Source organism: Alexandromys fortis, unplaced genomic scaffold (genome assembly GCF_014885135.2).
Source record: "Alexandromys fortis isolate MF-2015 unplaced genomic scaffold, M_Fortis_MF-2015_v1.1 scaffold_42, whole genome shotgun sequence".
Classification (NCBI taxonomy): Eukaryota; Metazoa; Chordata; class Mammalia; order Rodentia; family Cricetidae; genus Alexandromys; species Alexandromys fortis.
Window position 1 is genome coordinate 1,068,513 of NW_026067934.1, and position 17,631 is coordinate 1,086,143.

At 49.6% G+C, this 17,631-nt stretch overlaps 1 protein-coding gene across 1 annotated transcript; it reads left to right on the top strand.

Annotated features, from left to right (window-relative positions):
* The first annotated feature begins 8,104 nt into the window (after nt 1-8,104).
* On the top strand, nt 8,105-17,465 carry Ilvbl (ilvB acetolactate synthase like). Its single transcript, XM_050146126.1, has 16 exons — nt 8,105-8,216; nt 8,713-8,857; nt 10,197-10,398; nt 10,522-10,649; nt 10,752-10,890; nt 10,987-11,098; nt 12,623-12,722; nt 13,055-13,152; nt 13,258-13,394; nt 14,415-14,549; nt 15,968-16,082; nt 16,167-16,336; nt 16,411-16,481; nt 16,559-16,630; nt 16,828-16,933; nt 17,023-17,465. The coding sequence occupies exons 2-16, from the start codon at nt 8,723-8,725 to the stop codon at nt 17,199-17,201; spliced, it is 1,899 nt and encodes a 632-aa protein (XP_050002083.1). The 5' UTR covers nt 8,105-8,216; nt 8,713-8,722; the 3' UTR covers nt 17,202-17,465.
* Nucleotides 17,466-17,631: the final 166 nt, after the last annotated feature.

Below are 17,631 nucleotides of genomic sequence, written 5' to 3' on the forward strand. Positions count from 1 at the left end.
TGCCAGTGGTTGCAATCTGTTGTTTCCAGGTTCTCTGCTTCTTAGTCAAGACACTGAAATAAAACCGCAAAAGTATCGAGGAAACACCATTGAAGCCAACCTGTAAAACAGGTTAGAGTATGCTCCAAGTCCTTTAATCCCTGCATTTGGGAGGCAGAGGAAGGACAATCTCAACAATCTCTGTGAGTTTGAGGCCAGTCTGATCTATATAGTGAGTTCCAGGATAGTCAAGGCTATGCAGAGAGACCTGGTCTACAAAAAACAAAACAAAACAACACAAAACAAAAAAACCCTAAAACTAAAATACGCAAAAGTGAAATACTTCAAGAGCAGCAGGTTGGGTCCCAGGTACTGTTTGAGATGCAAGAGAAGGAATTTGGTCATTAAGGTGGACTAGTGAGAGTAGTTCTCTATTTTTTATGTTTATTTATTTTATGTGTGTGAGTGTTTTATGTATGTATATGCACTGTATGAATGCCTGGTGCCTGCAGAGGCAAGAATGTACAGTAGAAAATGGTTGTGTATATATCAATCAAAAGAGACAGTCTTGGAGCTGACGAGATGACTCAATAGTTAAGAGCACTTTCTGCTCTTTCCAAGGACTGGGGTGTAGTTCTACAACCACCAGGTGACTTGAAAACCTCTGCTATTCCAGTTCCAGAGAATCTGACACCTCATTCTTGCCTCTGCACTTGATTTTAATCATGTGTACAGTCACAAGATGGTAATTGGTGGATTCTCCCTAAAAGTTCACACGAGGACACAATTTTGCCTTACTGAGCATGAACCCCAAACCAATTCATACTGGGATCAGTCCTTCTGCCCTGGGGAACAAGGGTGCATTGGGAGTGTATTTGAGTAGAAACTGTGTAAGTTTGATGTTTATTTAAGGTAGGAGGGGGCAGAAGAGGTGTCTCAGAGTTTAAGAAGAGGACCAAGGATTGTTAGAGCCCATGTGGGCCCCAACATAGATAACTATTTTCCCTAACTGGACTGGTACGGAGCCGCAAGGAATAACCAGACACAGCTTACATGGTCATCACGGAAGGGCATCACAGGGTCCTTTCTCCTGATGATCTCCTGAATATCTCCCCACGTTTATTATCCAAACAACTTTTTTACCAACACATAAACTGAGCGGGAAAATACATTAGGCTGTCTCCTAGGTAACCAGGTGAATGGCTTTTCCTCATGTCTGCATCTACCTGTCTGCTGTGTATGCTAGCTGTAACGTAGGCTTGAATCAGCATCTCTATAAGGCATCCTCCAAATTACAAAGGAAGGAGCACCAAACATCCTGACTTTTGTTAGGCAGAGGCAGCTTGTCTGCAGAGCTAGGTGACCCCCTCGGATGGGGCCTATGGCTCTGTCGCCTGGCTGCCACACCATACAGAAATATGGGCCTACAAATGATCTATTCCTAGTACCAATATGGGACCTTACAATTGTCTGTTTTTCCAGTTCCAGGGGTTCTGACATCCTTTTATGGCCTTCCAGGGCACTAAGCACACATGTGCTGCCTAGACATACATGCAGACAAAACACTCATGCACAAAGAATTAAAACAAGAGGAGGAGAAATGTATTCTATTATTCAGGAAGGATGTATGTGCCACTCACAATGGAAAAGTGCCTAGACACAGGGTTGTAAAGTCATAAATAGGAGCCAGGTGTGGTGGTGCATGCCTTTAATCCCAGAACTTGAGGCAGGGACAGGTGAATCTCTGTGAGTTCGAGGCCAGCCTGGTCTTCAAGGAAGAGAGTTTCAGGACAGCTGGGGCTGTTACATGGAGAAACCCTGTCTTGGAAAAAGAAAGAAAGAAAGAAAGAAAGAAAGAAAGAAAGAGAGAGAAAGGAGAAAGAGAGAAAGAAAGAGAAAAAAGCAGCTAGGGAAAGCCCTTTGCAAACTGCAGGCTGTGCTGGCAGGAGCTACAGCTGCTGCACCTGGATCACTGTCAAATTAGCTCCAGGCACTGAAACCGTGAGAACAATGGCAGAGCTCACATCTCTGGCTTCTGAAACCAAAACTGTGGAGGGCATTTCACCTCCGATTTTATAGGCTGAGAAGTATGGGACTTGAATTAGATCCCTGGAACTCAAAAGGGAGAAGAGGGAGCTGACTCTCAAACGTTGCTCTTTGTGTACAGTTTCATGTGCATGCTTGCACGTGTGCGGACACGTGCATGTGAATGCTTATCTGGATGTGTGTACCGAGTCCAGAGGTCACACTGGGTGTCACACTGGGTGTCTTCCTTTATTATCTCTCTGCTATCATCTTGTTTTCTGAAACAGAATGGTGATCAGTTAGGCTGGCCAGGCAGCCAGCTCTAGGGAGCCAACTGCCACTGTTCTTCAGTGGGGATACACTTGGTGAAGGTTACACGGAGCTTCTCAGGCTAGCACAGAAAGTGTCCTATTTTGCTTTATGTTGCTTAGGTGAACACCATGACCAAAAACAGCTTCTGGGAGAAAGGAGTTTACTTCAGCTCACAGCATACAGTCCCACCATTGAGGGAAGCCCAGGCAGAAACCTGGAGGCAGGAACTGAAGCAGAGACCATGGAAGAACACTGCCTGATGGTTTGCTTTCCACAGCTTGCTCAGTCAGTTTTCTTATACAGCTCAGGGCCACCCGTTTAAGGATGGCACTGCCCACACTGGGCTGGGCCCCCTACATTAATCAACAATCAAGAAAATACCCACCCGGGGGCTGGAGAGATGGCTCAGAGGTTAAGAGCATTGCCTGCTCTTCCAAAGGTCCTGAGTTCAATTCCCAGCAACCACATGGTGGCTCACAACCATCTGTAATGAGGTCTGGTGCCCTCTTCTGGCCTGCAGGCATACACACAGACAGAATATTGTATACATAATAAAATAAATATTTAAAAAAAAAAAGAAAATACCCACCACCCCAGGCATGCCCACAGTCTGCTGGCAGCAATTTTTCAGTTGAGTTTTTCTCTTCCTAAGTATGTCCAGATTTGTGACAGAAACTAATCAACACTGAAAGTTGATGAGGAACGAAAGGGAAGGAAAAACAAGATTTTTGTGTGTGTGTGTCTAAGGTTGTGTGTGAAATTCGAACAAGTGACACTTTGGAAATGGTGTGGATGCATGAGTTTGTAGCCCCACGTTACTTTGGATGCTGAAGCTGAGGATCACTTGAATCCAGGAGTTTGAGGCTAGCCCTGGCAACATAGTGAGACCTTGACACACCCACACAGACAGAAACAGAGACACAGAGAGATAGAAATAGAGAGCCAGCCACACACACACATAGAAACACACACACATATGCAGAAAGAGAGAGAGAGAGAGAGAGAGAGAGAGAGAGAGAGAGAGAGAGAGAGATAGGGAGGAGAGAAGAGAGAACTAGATTAACATGTAAAATGTCCCACTTGGCCAAAAACCTTTGTTGTGTGTGTGTGTCTGGGGGTTGGTGCCTGTGGTGCCTGTGTTAAGGCCAACCTGATTGACTTGCAATCTTGCTCCAGTGAGGCCAAAATGAAATGAGTTTCAGGTAAACTGTGAATTGAAGGCTTATGACAAAGGCTCAGTTAAGGCAAAATTAGCAGCCTTGCCTTGGATCAAAGACTTTTGCAGGAGAAATACCAGCCATTGTTTGAAAATCCAGTTCTCTGGTTAACAGGCAATGTTTCTGTGCAAAAGGGAGCTGGAAGGGTCAGGAGTTTCCATCCACATCTTTCATTTGCCACATGGTGGCTGACCCTTGATGCTGTTTGTGTGACGGGGCAGGGCAGTAACTCATCTATTCATAGAACTCTATGAATGTGCCTTTGTATTGAGCTCTGTGTCTTAGACGGAGTCTCCCAGATGTTGACTAAAAAAGTAGCTTGTTTGAAATTCTTGTCCTGAATTTGGGGAGCCCTGCCTGGGGTGCCTAAGGGTACCAGAGACATTTAGGTCTCCACTTTGTATTCTTGGTCTCATCAGTGCAAGAATTTAAGAAGGAACTCGAGGACAGTTTATTATAATCTAAAAGAAAAACAGCAGCGTAGGCAAGCAGCCAGGAAAGAGGGAGCAGAGGAAGAGAGGCAGCCATGCCTTTTGAATTAGTCTGGCATGTGTGAAATGAGGTCAGCAAACAGCCATAGGCAGATAAGCAGCTCACAAAGGCAGATGAAGAACTTCAGAGGAAGAGTGAAGAAGCCCAACGTGTCAGAGAGAGCATGTCCAAGCTCTGGCCGGTATTCAAAAGAAAGAAAAAGATAAAAAGAAGGAAAAAGGAAAGGCTATCTTTTTCTGAGCAATTTGGAAAATCAGGAAGACTTGGCAGAGCCACGTGGAAGCTAAAACATCAAGCTTAACATCAGAGGAGCCAGTGAGATGGCTGGCTCAATGGTGAAGGTGCCTGCTGTTAAGCCTTGCAGACCCGAGTTCAATCCCTAGGTCTCACAAGTTGTCCTCTGACTGCCACACGTGTACCTTGCACAAAATAAATACAGTGCAATAAAAGAATACTTAACATGAAAGAAGTCAGTTTGCAGAAAGACTGGCATGGTGGGCTGCTTCTAATCCCAGCCTCAGAGGGCCAAAACAGGCGATGGCCAGAGCAAGCTCACTAAGGAGACCAGCCATTTTGACAAGCTCTGGTTTGACCATGAGAACCTATCTCACTGACTAAAGTAGAAGAGCAAGGGAAGGCGATTATAGGCCTCACCCTTGTACCTCCATATGCATGTGCACCTCCACATGCATACCGCACATGCATACAAAAATGGAAAAAGGAGAGAGGAAAATGAGAGACTGGGAACCTTTATTTACCTAAGTTTCTATTAGCAGAGCGTTTCTGAGAAAAGCCCGTGACACTCACACTGGAGAGGCAAGGACTGGAAAGGGCCATATTTCTTGAGCCTGATTTTTTTTTTTTTTAGCTCTCTGTTCCACTTCTACTCTTGGGAGTGCTTTTCCTTTCTTAATAATCTGTCTCTATTTTGCTCTAGGACCCAAAACTCTGGGCTTAGATGTTCTCTGAGCTCGAGTCCACGACTCAGTATGTGTTGCCTGATACTGGGCTTCATCACTATTTAATGGCTGACTTAAAAGACGTGACTGCACCTGTCCTGCCAGGACTTTCAACGCTTAATAAAATTGTCCTTGGGCTTCCTTCTGAGTTATTTTTTAACTCATTTTATTAATGAGACTAAGAAACCCCAAAGGGAAACTAAGTAACAAGTCTACCTGACTGCGCCTTGGTGAGAGATAAAGGAGTTAAGAGATGTGCCTACCGCATAGTAAGTTGACAAAGTAACTACTTACTAAAATATTCTCCTCTCCCCCTGTGGGGTGTGTGTGTGTGTGTGTGTGAGTGTGCGTGTGTGTATGTGTGTATGTGTGTGTGTGTGTGTATTCCTGGGGATGAAACCCACATGCATGAGAAGCGGGGGCTTTGCCACTGAACTACTTTACCAGCCCAAATACTATCTTCTTATTGGCTCCAGGAATGTAAGTGAGCCTAGAAAACCCCTTTTCATGAAGTATGTGGTATCCTTTTGGTTAAGGGCTCTCACTAAATAACAAGGAGTTAAGAAACAGAAGGGAGAAGGACCAGTTTGGAGACCGATAGAATAATCCCAACTCTTAGAGAGTGGCCGGAAAGAACATTTTTTTTTTTTTATTCAAGAGGAAATTGGAGGCATACTATGGTAGTCATCCTCCGACCCCCATAGGGAGTGGCACTATTAAGAGGTGTGGCTTTGTTGGGGTGGGTCTGACCTTGTTGAAGTATGTGTGTCACTGTGAGGGCGGGCTTTGAGATTTCTTTTGCTTGAGTTTTGCTCAGTATGATACTCAACTGATTTCCTGTTGCCTGCAAGTTGTAGGCCTCTCACCTGCTACTCCAGCACCATGTTGGTCTGCACCCACCATGCTCAGAAATGGTGATAATGGACTGAACTTCTGTGAGTGAGACACCCCCAATTAAATGTCTTCTTTATTGGAGTTTCTGTGGTCATGGTGTCTCCCCACAGCAATTAAAACCCTAACTAAGACACACGCTCACAATCAGTAAGAATAAACTCATAGGGTAATTTTTACTAAAACAGTTTTATATTTTATGTGTGTGTGGGAGGGGATAAAGTGTACCCAAGGCTTTGCCTGTTCTAGGCAAATTTATCTCTGAACTATACTCTCAGCTCTAAAAACTAAGTTTAAAAATGGTAAATAATGAATTAAAAAAAAGAAGAAAAAAGGGGGAGAAAAGAAAATTATTTTTCCTAAGTTTGGTAGAGGAGAAAGTTTATTGTAGATATGTAGGAGAGTGTAGGTAGAGGTCGGGACATCTGGGGAGGTTCAGAATGCACCTGACCAGACTGAGCTGAGCCGTAGGGGAGAGGGGGAGAGGAAAGAAGAGGAGAGAGGGGGAAGAACAAGTCACAGCCAGGAGGCCAAAGGTACAAAAAGGGTTGGGTAGTCAAAATATCTGGATTATATAGGAAAAAGCCTCCGAGGGGAGGGCAGCCCAGCCCCTGGGCTGCAGAGTTCAGGGTAGAGGGCTGGGTATGCCAGTCAGACCCTGTAACAGGTAGAGACTGAAGGAGGGTGACTGCTAGGCCCACTTTGGTATGTTAAATAGGTACCTCAACTTTGTCCCTGGTTTGAAACTTAACTGATAACATTCAAATGTAGGAATGATTCAGATATAAATAACCTTTCCTTAAGGGAGAATTTTTAGAGGGAAATCTCAGAAGTGGACAGCTGTTTATACTTGTAGACAAATGCTATTCTCTGCTGTAATAAGAGCTTTTCTTCGCAAAAAACAGAGACCATGGTTGTCGATAAGGAATGACTATGCTCAGCTCTAAACAGGGCGTTTACACCAGGGCCTGGAAAGGCCAGGGAATACTGAAAACGTGTGGAAAGAATATAAGAGTCTGTGGGGGGCAGCTATGACAATCTAAGTCAGGTCAGGTCACCCAAGGCAAGTTCTTTACTTCCAACCGTTATCACCTGGGACCCTGGCCTTTGATAAATTTAAACAAGAGGTCTGAGTCTCAGTAGTTTACCCTGAAGCAATACCTGGTGGCAGGGAAGAACCACAAGCTGAGATAACCCGACCCCACCCAAAAGGCAGACCAAAGAAAATGCCTGACATTCCAACCGCTGTAGATAGGATCACCTGCCAGCGCACCTCACCAGGACATCCCTAGACAAATGTCAGCCAATCAGGGGTCCTGAACCTCAGAGACCCCTCACTCCCACCTTTACTACTATAAAAACCCAATTCTAATTGAGCTCGGGGCTCTCCGGTTATTCCAATACGTTGGACATGGGGAGAGACCGAGTATGCAAACTTGATTAAAATAAAGGCTCTTTGCTTTTACATATGGGACTCGGTCTCCTTTGTTGGCTTTTGTGGGGACCCCGCAGATTTGGGCACAATAAGTCAAAAGACAGGTAAAGGGGCTGTGGAATATTATCTTGTGGACATGACACAGCCAATGAAATTAGGATTTTCTTCTTGGTCCCAATGCAGTCCTGCCTGTCCTGGAACTCGCTATGTAGATCAGGCTTCTCTCTCTCTCTCTCTCTCTCTCTCTCTCTCTCTCTCTCTCTCTCTCTCTCTCTCTCTCTCTCTCTCTCCACATACACACATGTGCAGGAGGTCACAGAAATCCTCCTGCTTCTGCCTTCGGAGTAGAGGAATTAAAGGCCTGCGCCAACGTGCCTGGTTTACATTGTCTCTACTTAAAAACCCATTGATAAACCCAGGTTCTAGCAGATAGCTTGAAGGCTTTGGTCATACAAATGACCTTGATTAAACTCAGTAAGTCACTGAAGAAAACGACATACACTGGGGAAAGTGACTTGTGAAGAAGATCGGAGTGTGTAAAAGGTGATGGGGTTCTCAGATGCTGGATATCTGGAAGATTGCTGAACGAGGCTGACACCAAGCACTATGGATTCTTCTAAACATCATGCAAAGCCACAGTGGTCCAGGAAGGGGCGGGTGTTGCGTGTGTCTTTGGAGCTGGGGCAATGTCAGCCAATTGGAGGCGAAGGGAGAGAAGCGACCAATGATAAACGGCTCTTGCGGGTGACTCTGCCAACGAGGCTCCAGTCGGCACACGCAAGCGCGCGCGTCGCGCTGGACTACGGGACGCTGCAGAGCTAAGGGGCCCAAAGGGATAGTACCGCTCGCGCCCGAGTCACGTGTCCCAGAGGTGCCCGAGTTCCTCTGGAGTCAGGGACATTTTCTGTAGGCAAAGGTCATAGGGCCTTGGGTTGGGGTGTGTGTGTCTGTGAGGTGGAGCTGGATGAGCACCCGACTGCAATGTGATCTCGGCCGAAGGACAAAGGTCTAGAGTTAGGTCGGGGGGCCGTGGGCTGGGCGATCCGGTGGGGGTGTGGCCTTACGACTCGAAGAAGTAAGCGTGGAGCGGGCTCTCCGCTGAGGTCGAGTCCTGCGATGAGGAGGGCGGGGATGCCCACGGGTTTACTACCAAATAGATAAGTAGAGACCACAAACTCTCTTCCGATGCTGCTATGATCCCTGCGCTGGCCTACTTTTAGATTGGAGGTGGTGACGTCAGGGGGCGGAATTAGCCCCACTAGGGGTGTGGCCTCAGCCCAGCCTAGATGCGTCTGCGGGCGCGGCGTGGCAGCTCGGGGGCGTGGTTCAGGAGAGGGTGGCCGATCCTGCTTCCGGATTAGATTATAGTGCTCAGGTTCTGGCTCTGTGCTTTCTTACTTAGGTTCCGCTTCATGGAGACTCCCGTGGCCGCCGCACCTGCTGGGGGTTTCTTCCCCTCGTTCCTGCTCCTGGCGTTTGGGACACTGGTGGCTGCTGTGCTGGGCACCGCTCACAGACTGGGGCTCTTCTATCAGCTGATGCACAAGGTGCTTACGGCAGGAGGAAAGGAGGGCTACGGGTTAGGAGGAGGGGCCTGAAGGCGCTCCTCCAGCTCATCCACTGTGCTGGTGGGTAAAGCGAGTCCCGACTAGTTCAGAGTGGTTGGGAGATTCTTTACAGAGCTTTGTCCCTTTGCCAAATGTATATGGGCTCTGGACTTTGTATCTAGTTCGAGATAATGGGGAAACTGTCGCTGTCTGGATAGCACACACTCTGCCTAGCTCTATATCCAGGGGCCTGAGTCATTTTAACAGAGCAGGCCTTTTTAAACATAGTGGGATTGGTGGGCAGAAGGTAGGCAGGGGAGGGACTGGGCTCCAATACTAGGCTACACGAGGGGGGTTCAAAGCTCTTCCGAGGGAGGGACTTTCTTAACATCTCTTACCATCGAAATAGGTGCTATCATTTCTGTCCTTGTGCCCGCAAAAGGAAACCGATCCTCAGAAAAGTTTAGTATTTGCTCTAGATGACAGGTTTGGAAAGAGCTGACCCCACACGTCATATTCTAAATCACTTGTTCCATTGTGAGAAATTTTTGCCCCTGACCCAGCCCTTTCTCTTCTAGTGGAGCTGTGTCAGTGACCTTGAGGTGTGTGTGTGTGGCTGTTGAAGCTACCCGTTACTGAGGCTTGGATGCTCAGGGCAGTCTGTGCCAGGAGGCACTTCCGTGCTAGGCATGTGGCAGCTGGCAGCGTGTCAGCTGGACACGAGGCTTATGAGCAGAGTGAGAGGGAGGCAATAGGCTGGAATTAGCACTCCAGGTGCCAGGCCCTGCAGGGATACCAGAAAGCAGGCACAAGGCCAAGCCAAGGGGCCTTCGGCCTCTTGCCAAGCTCCCCTGGCTTCTGTAGATCTGCCCTCATTTTCTCCTGACTGATTGAGTATCTCTGGAGCAGGCGATGTAATCTCCTGAGCCACGTAAGAACATAGCCCCTATCTTAGCCTGCGACTTGGTAGGCTGAGAAAAGATGACCACAGGTTCAAACTCAGCTTAGGCGACCCAGGGGTTCAAAGCCATTCTGGGGAGCGTAGTGAGACCTTTAAAACGTAAAAAGGCTCATGAGGCAGCTTAGTGGTTAGAGTGATTGTCTAACATGGTCTGTACCTTGGGTTCAGTCCTCAGTGCGCTGCAAAGCGAACAGGGTTCTGTTGGACTCTGTCACTTGGGAAAGTCTTGGTGTCCTTAGCTGTAGGAAAAAAAGAGACCAGTAGGATTTGCTAAGACAGCATACCCTGACTATTTGTTATAGTGTGGTATGTCCTGTCCTCTCCCTCTGCTCCTGGGCTGGCCTGCTACTGTCTTTTTCCTCCTCTCCCCTGGCTCAGGTGGACAGGACAAGCATTCGGCATGGTGGGGAGAGTGTGGCGGCTGTGCTCAAGGCCCATGGCGTGCGTTTTGTCTTCACACTGGTTGGTGGGCACATTTCCCCACTGCTGGTAGCCTGCGAGAAGCTGGGCATCCGTGTGGTAGACACTCGCCATGAGGTCACTGCTGTCTTTGCTGCCGATGCTGTGGCCCGCCTGACTGGTAAGGGTAGCATATGGAGCCCCGGGGGCTGGCGGGACAGTGACACGGAACCTGTACACGAGAGGTGTGGGGGTAGGGTGATGGCTGGCAGGGTGGCGTGGTTGTAATCGCTCTGTCTCCCAGGGACAGTGGGCGTGGCCGCAGTGACAGCTGGCCCTGGCCTTACCAACACAGTGACCGCAGTGAAGAATGCTCAGGTGGCCCAGTCTCCGGTCCTGCTTCTGGGTGGGGCTGCCAGCACCCTGCTGCAGGTGTGTAGTAAGAGGAGCGGGCTGTGTCCTTAAGCGTGGTCAGGGTCCCCAGGAAAAGCTTCCTGAGCTTACCTGATAACCATCCCACCCCTTCTCTGCCAGAAACGGGGAGCACTCCAGGCCATTGACCAGATGTCTCTGTTCAGACCGCTTTGCAAGTTTTGTGCCTCTGTGCGCAGGGTACGAGACATCGTACCTACCCTGAGGGCCGCAATGGCTGAGGCCCAGTCAGGCACCCCAGGTAGGTGGAGGAGGGAGCTGGATAGCAATAAGGCCCTGGGGGTTCAGGGGTTGCAACAGCAGGCACCATAGTCTCGGAGTCTTCCTGTCCCTGCAGGTCCGGTGTTTGTGGAGCTGCCTCTGGATGTGCTGTATCCCTACTTCATGGTAGAGAAGGAGATGGTGCCAGCCAAGCCACCCAAGGGCTTCATGGGTCGAGTGGTCTCCTGGTGAGAACTGCCATTCCTCTACACGCCTCCCCCTTTGTCCTCCTCTTTCTCAGTCTCCTCCCCCCACACACCCTCCTTCCTTTCTCATGTGAGTACACGTGAACTCTGAGGAGCCAGCTCTGGGGAGAGCATTCCATGTAAAAGCAATGCGTGTAAAGGTCCCGAGGCAGGCGGGTACTTTGTAGGTTTGGGAAGGCAAGGCACGGAGGTTGAGAGGTTTTCCTACCTCCTTTCTTTCTCCTCTTTCTCCACCTCTGCCACCTCCACATTCCTGAGCTTCTCCGGCTTCTCCCTTTTGCTTGTTCTTGCCCCTCCCCTCCCAGATATTTAGTGGGCCAGATCTCTGCGCAAGATAGCAAGATAGGCATTGGACGTCATCAGTGGACAAGATATTCAGGTTCCTGTGCACTGGTTTGTGAAGATTGTTCTGAGGACCAGATCAAGCAAAAGTGATTTTGGTCTTAACTTATTCTGGCCCAGAACTCTGTGTGGCCCAGGCTGTTCAGAAACTTGAAAATCCTCCTCTCTCAGCCTCTGAAATGCTGGGATCACCAACAGGTGCTTCAGGCCTGCCAGAAGTCTTGTTCTTAAGGCTTCCCGGCCTCCAGTCATCTGGCCCTCTTCTCTCCCTGCCCTTTCTCTCAGCGTCACTTGGAAGACTGGCTCTCTTCCTGCCTCGCCTTTATGTATTTTTATTTTTATTGGTTTTTATCAGATAGGAGTTAGTTTTGGAGCCCATGCTGGCTCACAGTTGGGGTCAGTCCTCTTGACTCAGTATCTCTGGTGCTGTATGGTCTTTCCTTTTTAAACCATGTCCCCATGGCTTCCTATGTTCTTGGCCTCATCTTAGCTCCTTGCAGCCTTGACTCAAACAGACGAGACAGGCTTTAGCTCTGTGCCCTGCCTGTCTCTTGTTGACACTCATGTCAGTCTTTAATGAGACGGCGTGTTCTTTGAGGGCAAGGCCTGGGCAGGGTTTCTTTCTGTGTCGCAGGGTCTCAGAAACTTGAGGCCTGTGGCCCAGTGAGTGGGGAGACAGAGACACTGCAGGAGTGAATGGGTGACGTTAATTACTACCACGGACAGAGCATTTTGCCAAGTATTTGCCTCCTCCCCTTCTGGTGGTGTTGGAGGTGGAAACTAAGGCTTCATATACACCAGCCAAGGGCTTTAACACTGAGCCACATTCCCAGACCACAGCATGCCTCATAACCTAAGAGGGTAGCTATAAAAGCTTTCCCAGTTTGGAGAGGAGGAAGCTCACACAGCTGGGACACTGTAGGGGCAGGGTCTAACCCACCTGTCCAGTTTCTGTGCAGGCATTCTCTGCTCGGGTTTTATATCTGGGGGCTATGTCAGATTAGGGTGGTTATCTGAAAGGAGGAATAAGCACCTGGTGACTTAGCCATTCAGAGTCCCTGTGTCAGGATTTTCATCCCCGATTCCTTTCCTGGCCCCTTGGCTTTCCTTAGCCTCCAGAATCCTGTATTAACTTTAGTAACTGATTCCTCCCTGTTCTCACAGGTACTTACAGAACTGCCTGAACAACCTCTTTGTTGGAGCTTGGGATCCTCATCCTGAGGGACCTCTGCCCCTGGACATTCCCCAGGCATCTCCCCAACAGGTGAATCAACTCTCTTACCTGGCCTAGGACTCCCACTTGGCAAGCCCTTGGCAGATCTTCTCTCTTGGCCAGTGCTGGGCCTCAATCTTGTGTGCTCCTGGGAACCCTGAGATGGCCCTTTACATTTTTAGAAAATGTTTGTGTTTGTGTGTTGCGTTTATACCACTACTTGCATGTGGAGGTCGGAATACAACTGTGTGGAATTGATTCTCTCTTTCTGCCTTGACATAAACTCTGGGGACTCGGTTCAGGCTTTCCAGGCACGTGCTATGACCTGTTAGCTGTCTTGCCAGACTGTGGGATGGCCCTTTGATCTCTACCTGTCACCCCAGGTCCAGCGCTGTGTGGAGATCCTGAGCCGGGCCAAGAGACCCCTGCTGGTGCTGGGGAGCCAGGCTCTGCTGCCCCCGACCCCTGCCAACAAGCTTAGGTGAGGAGTTCCCACCCTGTCTTAGAACAATGGTCTTGGTCTCTGGTGTTCCAGCGGCCTTGGTCATACTGACATCTGCTCTACCTGGACTCTCCCCACCCACAGGGCTGCTGTGGAGACCCTAGGAGTCCCTTGCTTCCTGGGGGGGATGTCTCGGGGGCTTCTGGGCCGCAACCACCCTCTCCATATCCGGCAGAACCGCAGTGCTGCCCTGAAGAAAGCAGATGTTGTTGTCCTGGCAGGTGGGCTCGGCCTCCCATTCTTCCCTTCGCCCCCAACCTTGTCCATCCTCACGTCCAGCACCCTTCCTTTCTGATCGCTCCAGCTTCCTCCTCTGCATCCACCCATCCACCCCTCCCCTTCTAAAGGCCTTTGAACAAGCTGGAATACGCAAGCCGGCAAACACTTCAGACTGCAGCTTTGTGCTGTGACCTGGCTTCCCCCAGAGCAAGCATGCCCTGTGGACACTTGCCGCGTTATATACGCATTTTTACACTAACCATTTGGTATCCCGTCAGTCACATGACAGGTGTACCCTGTCAGTTCTTGCTCTGTACAGCCGTGTACTGCTTCATCACAGAATGTATTCTGGGAAATGTGTCCGTAAGTGGTTTTCTTGGGTGGATTCTGAGTGTGTGTTCACAAGCCAGTGGTTCGCTGGGAAACTGCTGGGCCGTGTCATTCACAAGACCACAGTCGTGTATATGAACTGTCACTGACTGAAACATTGATAGGCTGTACAGGACTGTAATGGTACCCCATATCAGTGGCTCATCATAAGTTCACGATTACTTACATCTCACCAGCAGGCTAGGTAGGAATCCTTCCTTCCCTTGTGGTGTTGAGGCTATTAGAATCCAAGGCCTTGTACATGCTAAATGAGTTTTCTGCTACCCTCAAACCCTCATGACCTTTTGACCTTTTCTCTCAGTATGGCACACTGTTGCTTTTGCCATGGTTTCTTGATGAGAGCCAGTCAGGAGGCCTGCCCAGAATCAAGAACTGCAAAGTCATGCTGGCTAGATGGCCTCGTGGGTAAAAATGCTTGTTGCTAAGCCTGGTAACCTGAGTTTGATCCCTGGACCCCACATAGTCGGAGTAGAAAACCGCCCGCTGCAAGGTGTTTTTCACCCCCGATGTAAACATCTGTAAGGTTCCTGCAAGTGGTACAGATGTGAGGAAGGGGGGCTGCCCTACATTCAGTGTGCCACAATGGATCAGGAGTGAGGTAGTGCCCACTGACACCCTGCCTGTCACCCCAGGAGCTGTATGTGATTTCCGCCTGTCTTACGGTCGTGTTCTCAGCCGCAAGAGCAAAATCATCATTGTCAATCGGAACCGGGATGATATGTTGCTCAATTCAGACATCTTCTGGAAGCCCCAGGAGGCTGTGCAGGGTGAGCATACCCCAGGGGTCCCTACCATGCATGGCGTCTTTCATCTGGCCTCTGTTGAAACTTCAACTGAATGTCAGGTCTGGCCCCTGCACCAGGGGACACTTGGGCAACCTGAGACACATTTGGCTTGCAGACTGATTGGTGCTTCTGAAGGAACGGAGGGAAGGTGGGTGCAGAGGGAGGTTTGGGATTTTGCATGTTATCAACTCCTGTATGCTGCCTGCTGCTGCTTTCGGCTGGCCCATGACCCCTCAGCCTCTCTGTTATTCTAACCCTCCTGATTTTTGTCGGCTTTCCATGCCATACCCTGACCACTATTTTAAGGACATAGACTCTCTTGTAGGGAACAGGGTCCTTTAGGATTTAACCAGAGAATTGATTCCACCCTGTGTGTTAGGGACGGTCCCTCCCAGAAGTTGATGAGCAGCGCGGGAAGGTGGCAGGCTGGGCAGGGAGGGCCTGATAGAAGGAGCTAGACATTCAGGGGATGATGCTGCATGCCTGTGAGTCCAGCTACTTGGTGGCAGGGAGGTGAGGGAACAGAGACCAGATTACCTGTTTGAGGCCTTACTTAGCGAGATCTATGTCAAAATAAAAGAACTCCAGCGTCACCTGTGATAGTACACACTTAGGTTTTCTTTGTTTGGAAACAGGCTCTCACTGTGTAGCTCTAGCTGTCTTGGAACTCACAGAGCCGTGCCTGCCTCTGTCCACCAAGTACAGGGATTAAAATGTGCCACTACAGACAGTGATGGTGGTGCACACTTGTAATTCCAACATGGAATCAGAAGAACCACTGAGAGTTTGAGCCAAATCCTTGGTGAATAGTGAGTTTAAGGCTAGCCTAGGCTGCAGTGTGATATCTTGACCCCCCCCCCCCAAAAAAAAAGCCTGAGTGGGGTGGGGTGGTAAGTTTGGTGGCACGGGCCTCCCACTAAGGAGGCAGAGGCAGGTAGATTTCTGAGTTTAAGGCCAACCTGTTCTACATAGAGAGTTCGAGGCCAGCCAGTGCTACATAGAGAAACCCTGTCTCAAAACACAAAGTAACACAAAGTAAACAATGAAATAAAAAAACACCAGGAAAGCCCATATGCTTGGGCTTGGAAGACTTCCTTGGTGGGTGACATATTTTGGAGGCAGACTTCACAGTACTTGGTGCCTCTGGGTTATGAGGGGCAGGAAGACAGTGAGGCCAGCTTAAGTTTCCAACTTCCCTGCACCTCATTTATCAGGTCATGCCAGTTCTCAAAGGCTCTTGGAGGGGCTTTACCAGCTTTGTCCTGAGAACGCCTCTGGCCCGCTTTCCTCTCAGATGCTGCCGGTGGCGTCCTGTTACGTTTGGGCCTCTGGTGCTAAAAGGGCAGGAGGAAGCTGCTGCCTGGCAGCTGGCCCTATAGCTGTGATTTCTTCTTTTCTAGGAGACGTGGGTTCCTTCATGCTGAAGCTGGTGGAAGGCCTTCAGGGCCAGGTGTGGGCCTCAGATTGGGCAGAGGAGCTTCGGGAAGCCGACCAGCAGAAGGAACAGACTTATCGGTCAGTCTGGGTAGAGTGGCAAGGGTAAGGAGTGGAGGAGGTCATTGCCAACCAACCCTACTGACCTCCAGTGTTCTGTTTCAGGGACAAGGCTGCAATGCCTGTGTCTCAGCACCTGAACCCAGTGCAGGTGTTACAGCAGGTGGAGGAAACTCTGCCTGACAACGCACTTCTTGTGGTTGATGGTGGGGACTTTGTGGCCACAGCTGCCTACTTGGTACAGCCCCGAGGGCCCCTGCGCTGGCTCGATCCTGGTAAGGAAAGGCCCACACCCGGGGCAGTTTGCACTGCATGGACCCTTCACAGCAATTTGCTCCTGTCTTCCTAGGAGCCTTTGGGACTCTGGGAGTTGGTGCAGGGTTTGCACTTGGGGCTAAGCTGTGTCAGCCGGATGCCGAGGTGAGGCACTGGATGTGGGAGACTTGCTGCTTTCTGGGCTGTGAACCACCCTAACTGCCCTGGGTCCCCCCTACCAGGTTTGGTGCCTGTTTGGGGATGGTGCCTTTGGCTACAGCCTCATCGAGTTTGACACATTCGTGAGACACAAGGTGACTGGGCTGTCTTGAGGGAAGCTTATGGGATATGGGTTCTGGGATATGTCATCCAGGGTGAGCTGTGGGGGCTGGAGGAAGGAAGGAGGAGGAGGGAGAGGGCTTCCCTCAGTGGGCCACAGGCCCTGTCTTGTGGCTTGTCAGACCTTTGGACTGATGGCTGTTGCCCGGCCTTTTTTTTTTTTTCCCTGCAGATACCAGTGATGGCCTTGATAGGGAATGATGCAGGCTGGACCCAGATTTCTCGGGAACAGGTGTCCAGGTTGGGCAGTGACGTGGCCTGTAGCCTGGCTTACACTGGTGAGGGGTCAGAATATTTTATGTCCAGTTTGGTTTCTGTTATTCTCCTTGGTGGACCCTCTGCTACTGTCTGATTTATTTTCTTCCAGATTATCACAAGGCAGCCATAGGTCTGGGGGCCCAGGGACTGATACTGTCACGGGACAATGAGGATCAAGTGGTCAAGGTACTTCGTGAAGGCCAGCAGCTGTGCCGGGAGGGCCATGCAGTCGTGGTCAACATCCTGATCGGGAGGACCGATTTCAGAGATGGCTCCATTTCTGTATAGGGCCCGTGTATGGGTTAGTATGCTTGCCTGTGTACCTGGACTATGCCTGGCCCAAGTTTTCATCCTTTCCTGCTCTGAGCTTGTCTCACAAGGCTCAACAATTCTACAACCCTCCGAGAGGGTAATGGAGGGATCAAAGCTCAAAGAGACACCTTGGTGACCCTGGAGAGCAGCTCTTTCCACAGGCTCAGCCATACACCTTTCTCCCGCTTACAGACTGAATAAACCTCCTAGCCACATGAGCCCAAGGACTCAGTCACGGAACATGTGTATACTGGTTTATTTATTGTCCACAATGGTCGAAGTAGTGGAAAAGAAATGGGAGACTGGAAGGGGACCTCATTCTTCCACTTGATCTCTGGGAATTTTGGGGTACCCGGGATGGCAAATACTATCCCACTCTATGGTCCCTGAAAGAGTTCCACATGCC